At 44.0% G+C, this 7680-nt stretch overlaps 1 protein-coding gene across 1 annotated transcript; it reads left to right on the top strand.

Annotated features, from left to right (window-relative positions):
* Nucleotides 1-1105: 1105 nt before the first annotated feature.
* LOC135534041 (aminopeptidase N-like) lies at nt 1106-6965 on the top strand. The gene is made up of 7 exons (XM_064961190.1): nt 1106-1146; nt 1783-1893; nt 2132-2257; nt 2325-2366; nt 3816-3956; nt 5578-5659; nt 6503-6965. The coding sequence occupies exons 1-7, from the start codon at nt 1106-1108 to the stop codon at nt 6653-6655; spliced, it is 696 nt and encodes a 231-aa protein (XP_064817262.1). The 3' UTR covers nt 6656-6965.
* Nucleotides 6966-7680: the final 715 nt, after the last annotated feature.

The following is a 7680-nucleotide window of genomic DNA, read 5'->3' as shown; positions in this document are numbered from 1 at the left end:
ATGACAAAGATCAACAACACACAAAGGACATAACAAAGATCAACATAGAGGACCTAACAAAGATCAACATAGAGGACATAACAAAGATCAACATAGAGGACATAACAAAGATCAGAAGGACCTAACAAAGATAGAGGACATAACAAAGATCAACATAGAGGACCTAACAAAGATCAACATAGAGGACATAACAAAGATCAACAGAGGACATAACAAAGATCAACATAGAGGACATAACAAAGATCAACATAGAGGACATAACAAAGATCAACAGAGGACATAACAAAGATCAACATAGAGGACCTAACAAAGATCTAACATAGAGGACCTAACAAAGATCAACATAGAGGACATAACAAAGATCAACAGAGGACATAACAAAGATCAACAGAGGACCTAACAAAGATCTACATAGAGGACATAACAAAGATCAACAGGAGGACATAACAAAGATCAACAGAGGACCTAACAAAGATCAACAGGGACTACATAGAGGACATAACAAAGATCAACAGAGGACATAACAAAGATCAACATAGAGGACATAACAAAGATCATAACAAAGAACTAACAAAATTCAGTGCTGTTCTCTCAGGCTTAGCTGAAACAACAGGTCTGATTGGTTCATACTGTACTTCTCTCAGGCTTAGCTGAAACAACAGGTCTGATTGGTTCATACTGTACTTCTCTCAGGCTTAGCTGAAACAACAGGTCTGATTGGTTCATACTGTTTCTCTCAGGCTTAGCTGAAACAGGGTTACCTGAAACAACAGTCTGATTGGTTCATACTGTTTGTCTCCCAGGGTTAGCTGAAACAACATGTCTGATTGGTTCATACTGTTTGTCTCCCAGGGTTACCTGAAACAACATGTCTGATTGGTTCATACTGTACTTCTCTCCCAGGCTTAGCTGAAACAACATGTCTGATTGGTTCATACTGTTTGTCTCCCAGGGTTACCTGAAACAACATGGCTGATTGGTTCATACTGTTTGTCTCCCAGTGTTACCTGAAACAACAGGTCTGATTGGTTCATACTGTTTGTCTCCCAGGGTTACCTCAAACAACATGAGATCACCCCCTGTTTGAATACTTCAGGACCATAACATGTTTGATTGGACCAGAGTCCCCACTGGACACAACGACCAGTAACAACTCTGTTTTTCAAATTAAATGTTATTTTAAACAATTAAGATACATCATTGTATTTGTAAATATATCTTTCTGTCCCTTCTCTTACAACAGTAAATACACATTATCGGTCTGTTTTCAAAAGGAATGCACTACATAGGGAATAGGGTGCTATTTGGGATGAACAATTAAGATATTACCATAATGTGATGTGAGCCGTTCCACAGCCCTGTCCCTCTTGTCTCTCCTATCTCTCAGATACAACCAGATCAATATTACCATAATGTGATGTGAGCCGTTCCACAGCCCTGTCCCTCTTGTCTCTCCTATCTCTCAGATACAACCAGATCAATATTACCATAATGTGATGTGAGCCGTTCCACAGCCCTGTCCCTCTTGTCTCTCCTATCTCTCAGATACAACCAGATCAATATTACCATAATGTGATGTGAGCCGTTCCACAGCCCTGTCCCTCTTGTCTCTCCTATCTCTCAGATACAACCAGATCAATATTACCATAATGTGATGTGAGCCGTTCCACAGCCCTGTCCCTCTTGTCTCTCCTATCTCTCAGATACAACCAGATCAATATTACCATAATGTGATGTGAGCCGTTCCACAGCCCTGTCCCTCTTGTCTCTCCTATCTCTCAGATACAACCAGATCAACGCCATATCCTTTGCGTGTCGTATGGGAGTGGAGCGCTGCAGGGTTCTCACCAGCGATTGGTTCAGAGAGTGGATGCTGAACCCAGACCACAACCCGTGAGTACGAAGCACAATTATTTGGGTTTCCATATCCTGGGTCTTTCCCAAAATTCCCAGGTTTACCAGAAATCCCAGCTGAAGGATTCCTGGAATCAGGAAGGAATAAGTAGGAAAACCGGGACTCCTCCAACTGGTAATTATGGGAAAAGTTGACCAGAATGTTGCAACCCTAAGGATGTTTAGGGTTAACGTGATTGTTTTCTTCGCTGATGTTTTTGCAACTGTTTATTGGCAGGATTCACCCCAACCTGAAGACAACAGTGTACTGCAATGCTATCGCAGCAGGAGGGCTGGCGGAATGGGACTTCGCCTGGCAGATGTTCAACAATGCCACAGTAGCCACAGAGGCTGCCAAGCTGAGGTCCTCCTGGCCTGTACGAAGGTCCCATGGCTGCTGAACAGGTAGGTACAGAGGCTGCCAAGCTGAGGTCCTCCCTGGCCTGTACGAAGGTCCCATGGCTGCTGAACAGGTAGGTACAGAGGCTGCCAAGCTGAGGTCCTCCCTGGCCTGTACGAAGGTCCCATGGCTGCTGAACAGGTAGGTACAGAGGCTGCCAAGCTGAGGTCCTCCCTGGTCTGTACTAAGGTCCCCTGCTGAACAGGTAGGTACAGAGGCTGCCAAGCTGAGGTCCTCCCTGGCCTGTACTAAGGTCCCCTGCTGAACAGGTAGGTACAGAGGCTGCCAAGCTGAGGTCCTCCCTGGCCTGTACTAAGGTCCCCTGCTGAACAGGTAGGTACAGAGGCTGCCAAGCTGAGGTCCTCCCTGGTCTGTACTGAAAGGTCCCCTGCTGAACACAGGTACAGAGGCTGCCAAGCTGAGGTCCTCCCTGGTCTGTACTAAGGTCCCCTGCTGAACAGGTAGGTACAGAGGCTGCCAAGCTGAGGTCCTCCTGGTCTGTACTAAAAGGTCCCCTGGCTGCTGAACAGGTAGGTACAGAGGCTGCCAAGCTGAGGCCCTCCTGGTCTGTACTAAGGTCCCACAATGACAAAGTGAAAACATGTTTTTATAAATATCTCATTTACAAAAGTATTCACACCCCTGAGTCAATGCATGTTAGAATAATCTTTTGCAGCGATTACAGCTGTGTGTCTTTACGGGTAAATCTCTAAGAGCGATTACAGCTCTGTGTCTTTATGGGTCTCTAAGAGTGATTACAGCTGTGTGTCTTTATGGGTCTCTAAGAGTGATTACAGCTGTGTGTCTTTATGGGTAAATATCTAAGAGCGATTACAGCTGTGTGTCTTTATGGGTCTCTAAGAGTGATTACAGCTGTGTGTCTTTATGGGTAAATATCTAAGAGCGATTACAGCTGTGTGTCTTTATGGGTCTCTAAGAGTGATTACAGCTGTGTGTCTTTATGAGGTAAATATCTAATCTCTAAGAGCGATTACAGCTGTGTGTCTTTATGGGTAAATATCTAAGAGCGATTACAGCTGTGTGTCTTTATGGGTAAATATCTAAGAGTGATTACAGCTGTGTGTCTTTATGGGTAAATATCTAAGAGTGATTACAGCTGTGTGTCTTTATGGGTAAATATCTAAGAGCGATTACAGCTGTGTGTAGAGCTTTCCACACCTGGATTGAAAAACATAATTCCCCTTTGATATGATGGGATATTGTGTGTAGACCAGTTAACTTTAAATTCAGCCTGTAACACAACAACATCTGTAAAGTCAAGGAGTGTGAATACTTTCTGAAGGTACTGTATATCATTCCTGCATGAGAATAATTAGTCCTCTAAAATGAAAAATGACATCACAAGCCCTGCGCTTTTAAAAGGCTGTGTTTGTGCATGTTCAGAGCAACACCATCAGGTAAAAAATCGGACTGAGGTCACGTCACCCCCCCCCCCCCCACACACATCTTCATAAGAATCCCACACGAGATGATTCACAAATCCCTTTTTGTGTTGAAACAGGTATCTGGATTATTCCCTGGATCCAGCTAAGATCCGAAAGCAGGACTGCACCTCCACCATCAACTACATCGCTGGTAACGTGGTGGGGATGCCCCTGGCCTGGGACTTCATCAGGGCTAGGTGGAACTACATCTATACAGAGTAAGTCATCAGGGATAGGTGGAACTACATCTATACAGAGTAAGTCATCAGGGATAGGTGGAACTACATCTATACAGAGTAAGTCTAGATGTAACTACATCTATACAGAGTAAATCATCAGGACTAGGTGGAACTACATCTATACAGAGTAAGTCATCAGGGATAGGTGGAACTACATCTATACAGAGTAAGTCATCAGGACTAGGTGGAACTACATCTATACAGAGTAAGTCATCAGGGCTAGGTGTAACTACATCTATACAGAGTAAGTCATCAGGGATAGGTGGAACTACATCTATACAGAGTAAGTCATCAGGGATAGGTGGAACTACATCTATACAGAGTAAGTCATCAGGGATAGGTGGAACTACATCTATACAGAGTAAGTCATCAGGGATAGGTGGAACTACATCTATACAGAGTAAGGCATCAGGGATAGGTGGAACTACATCTATACAGAGTAAGTCATCAGGGATAGGTGGAACTACATCTATACAGAGTAAGTCATCAGGGATAGGTGGAACTACATCTATGCAGAGTAAGTCATCAGGGATATTGGAACTACATCTATACAGAGTAAGCCATCAGGGCTAGGTGGAAATACATCTATACCTAGTAAGTCATAGGATAGGCGGAACTACATCTATACAAAGTCAAGTCTAGGTGAAAACTACATCTATACAGAGTAAGTCATCAGGGCTAGGTGGAACTACATCTATACAGATTAAGTCATCAGGGATAGGTGGAACTACATCAGAGTAAGTCATAGTAAGAACTACATCTATCAAGAGTAAGTCAGGGCTAGGTGGAACTACATCTATACAGAGTAAGTCATCTAGGTGGAACTACATCTATACAGAGTAAGTCATCAGGGCTAGGTGGAACTACATCTAGTCACAGAGTGGAACCATCTAGGTAAGCTAGGTGGAACTACATCTATACAGAGTAAGTCTAGGTGAAACTACATCTATACAGAGTAAGTCATCAGGGCTAGGTGGAACTACATCTATACAGATTAAGTCATCATGGCTAGGTGGAAATACATCTATACAGAGTAAGCTATCAGGGCTAGGTGGAACTACATCTATACAGAATAAGTCTAGGTGGAACTACATCTATACAGAGTAAGTCATCAGGGCTAGGTGGAACTACATCTATACAGAGTAAGCCATCAGGGCTAGGTGGAACTACATCTATACAGAGTAAGTCATCAGGTGGGCTACATTAAGTCATCACAGTACATCTATACAGAGTGGAAACATCTATACAGGTAAGTCTAGGTGGAACTACATCTATACAGAGTAAGTCTAGGTGGAACTACATTTATACAGTGTAAGTCTATGTGGAACTACATCTATACAGAGTCTAGGTCATCATGGCTATGTGGAACTATATCTATGCAGAGTAAAGAACTACATCTAGGTCTATGGGAAACTACATCTATACGGAGGTAAGTCTAGGTGGAACTACATCTATACAGAGTAAGTCTAGGTGGAACTACATCTATGCAGTGTAAGTCTATGTGGGCTATTGGACATCATGTAACTGTGAATATGTATCAGAGAAACTGATGTTTATTCACTGAGTAAAGATAATAATCATACATCTCTGTACCTGGCAGATATGGTGGTGGATCCTTCTCATTCTCTAACCTCATCAACGGTGTGACCAGGAGATTCTCTACTGAGTTTGAGCTGAAGCAGGTTGGTACTGAGCTGAATCACGGCTGTCCAACCCTGTTCCTGGAGAGCTACCCTCCTGTAAGGTTTCACCCTAACCCTGTTCCTGGAGAGCTTACCCTCCTGTAAGGTTTTCACCCTAACCCTGTTCCTGGAGAGCTTACCCTCCTGTAAGGTTTTCACCCTAACCCTGTTCCTGGAGAGCCTTACCCTCCTGTAGGTTTTCACCCTAACCCTGTTCTGGAGAGCTACCCTCCTGTAAAGGTTTTCACCCCTAACCCTGTTCCTGGAGAGCTTACCCTCCTGTAAGGTTTTACCCTAACCCTGTTCCTGGAGAGCTTACCCTCCTGTAAGGTTTTCACCCCCTAACCCTGTTCCTGGAGAGCTTACCCTCCTGTAGGTTTCACCCTAACCTTGTTCCTGGAGAGCTTACCCTCCTGTAGGTTTTCACCCTAACCTTGTTCCTGGAGAGCTACCCTCCTGTAAGGTTTTCACCCTAACCTTGTTCCTGGAGAGCTTACCCTCCTGTAGGTTTTTCAGGTTTTCCCTAACCTTGTTCCTGGAGAGCTTACCCTCCTGTAGGTTTCACCCTAACCTTGTTCCTGGAGGAGCTACCCTCATGTGGAGGTTTTCACCCTAACCTTGTTCCTGGAGGGCTACCCTCATGTAGGTTTTCAAGGTTAGGGGTTAGGGGATACAGATACAGTTTAATAAGGTATAAATTAGACTAGAGGTGTATGTATGAATGGATGGTCTGTTTGTTGGGGGGGGGGGACCAGAGCTTGTTTTCCTCCATCACAAATTAGTTAGAAACTACAACATTGTTGAGTCAGAATTGTGATTTCTACCATGTTTCTATAATTGCAGCTGAAGCAGTTTAAAGAGGACAATGCCCGTGTGGGGTTTGGCTCGGGGACGCTGGCTCTGGAGCAGGCTATTGAGAGGACTACGGCCAACATTAAATGGGTGGCGGAGAACCAGGAGCCCGTTATGAAGTGGTTGGCCAATGAATGTACGTGAAATACCCCCCACTACAGCAGCGTGCGACCAGGCCAATGGTGTTACTGCTTACTGAACCATCAGGGATACACAGACTGTATTAAACAGACCACGAACATGGGGCTGCGTGACCCAAATGGCACCCTATTCCCTGTATAGCGTGCTACATAGGGCTCTGTTTAAAAAGAGTGCACTCCATAGGGAATAGGGAGCCATTTGGGACAGAGATGTGCTGTATAATGATGAATGGACCAAAATCATGTTGTTACTTGAATCATGTGCATCCATTTTGGATTGTCAGTTTTTCATGTTCTCGTGTTAATAAATGTCTGCCAATGCCAGTTAATATCGTCAGTTTCCAATCTCCCCAACGTGTTCCTGCTCTATACCTTCAGTTTCCAATCTCCCCAATATGTTCCTGCTCTATACCTTCAGTTTCCAATCTCCCCAACATGTTCCTGCTCTATACCTTCAGTTTCCAATCTCCCCAATATGTTCCTGCTCTATACCTTCAGTTTCCAATCTCCCCAACATGTTCCTGCTCTATACCTTCAGTTTCCAATCTCCCCAACATGTTCCTGCTCTATACCTTCAGTTTCCAATCTCCCCAATATGTTCCTGCTCTATACCTTCAGTTTCCAATCTCCCCAATATGTTCCTGCTCTATACCTTCAGTTTCCAATCTCCCCAATATGTTCCTGCTCTATCTCAGTTTCCAATCTCCCCAATATGTTCCTGCTCTATACCTTCAGTTTCAATCTCCCCAACATGTTCCTGCTCTATACCTTCAGTTTCCAATCTCCCCAATATGTTCCTGCTCTATACCTTCAGTTTCCAATCTCCCCAATATGTTCCTGCTCTATACCTTCAGTTTTCCAATCTCCCCAATATGTTCCTGCTCTATACCTTCAGTTTCCAATCTCCCCAACATGTTCCTGCTCTATACCTTCAGTTTCAATCTCCCCAACATGTTCCTGCTCTATACCTTCAGTTTCCAATCTCCCCAATATGTTCCTGCTCTATACCTTCAGTTTCCAATCTCCCCA

This window comes from Oncorhynchus masou, unplaced genomic scaffold (assembly GCF_036934945.1).
Source record: "Oncorhynchus masou masou isolate Uvic2021 unplaced genomic scaffold, UVic_Omas_1.1 unplaced_scaffold_2940, whole genome shotgun sequence".
NCBI lineage: Eukaryota > Metazoa > Chordata > Actinopteri > Salmoniformes > Salmonidae > Oncorhynchus > Oncorhynchus masou.
The sequence above is the reverse complement of the archived record's forward strand: the minus strand, read 5'-3'. Positions and strand labels throughout refer to the sequence as shown.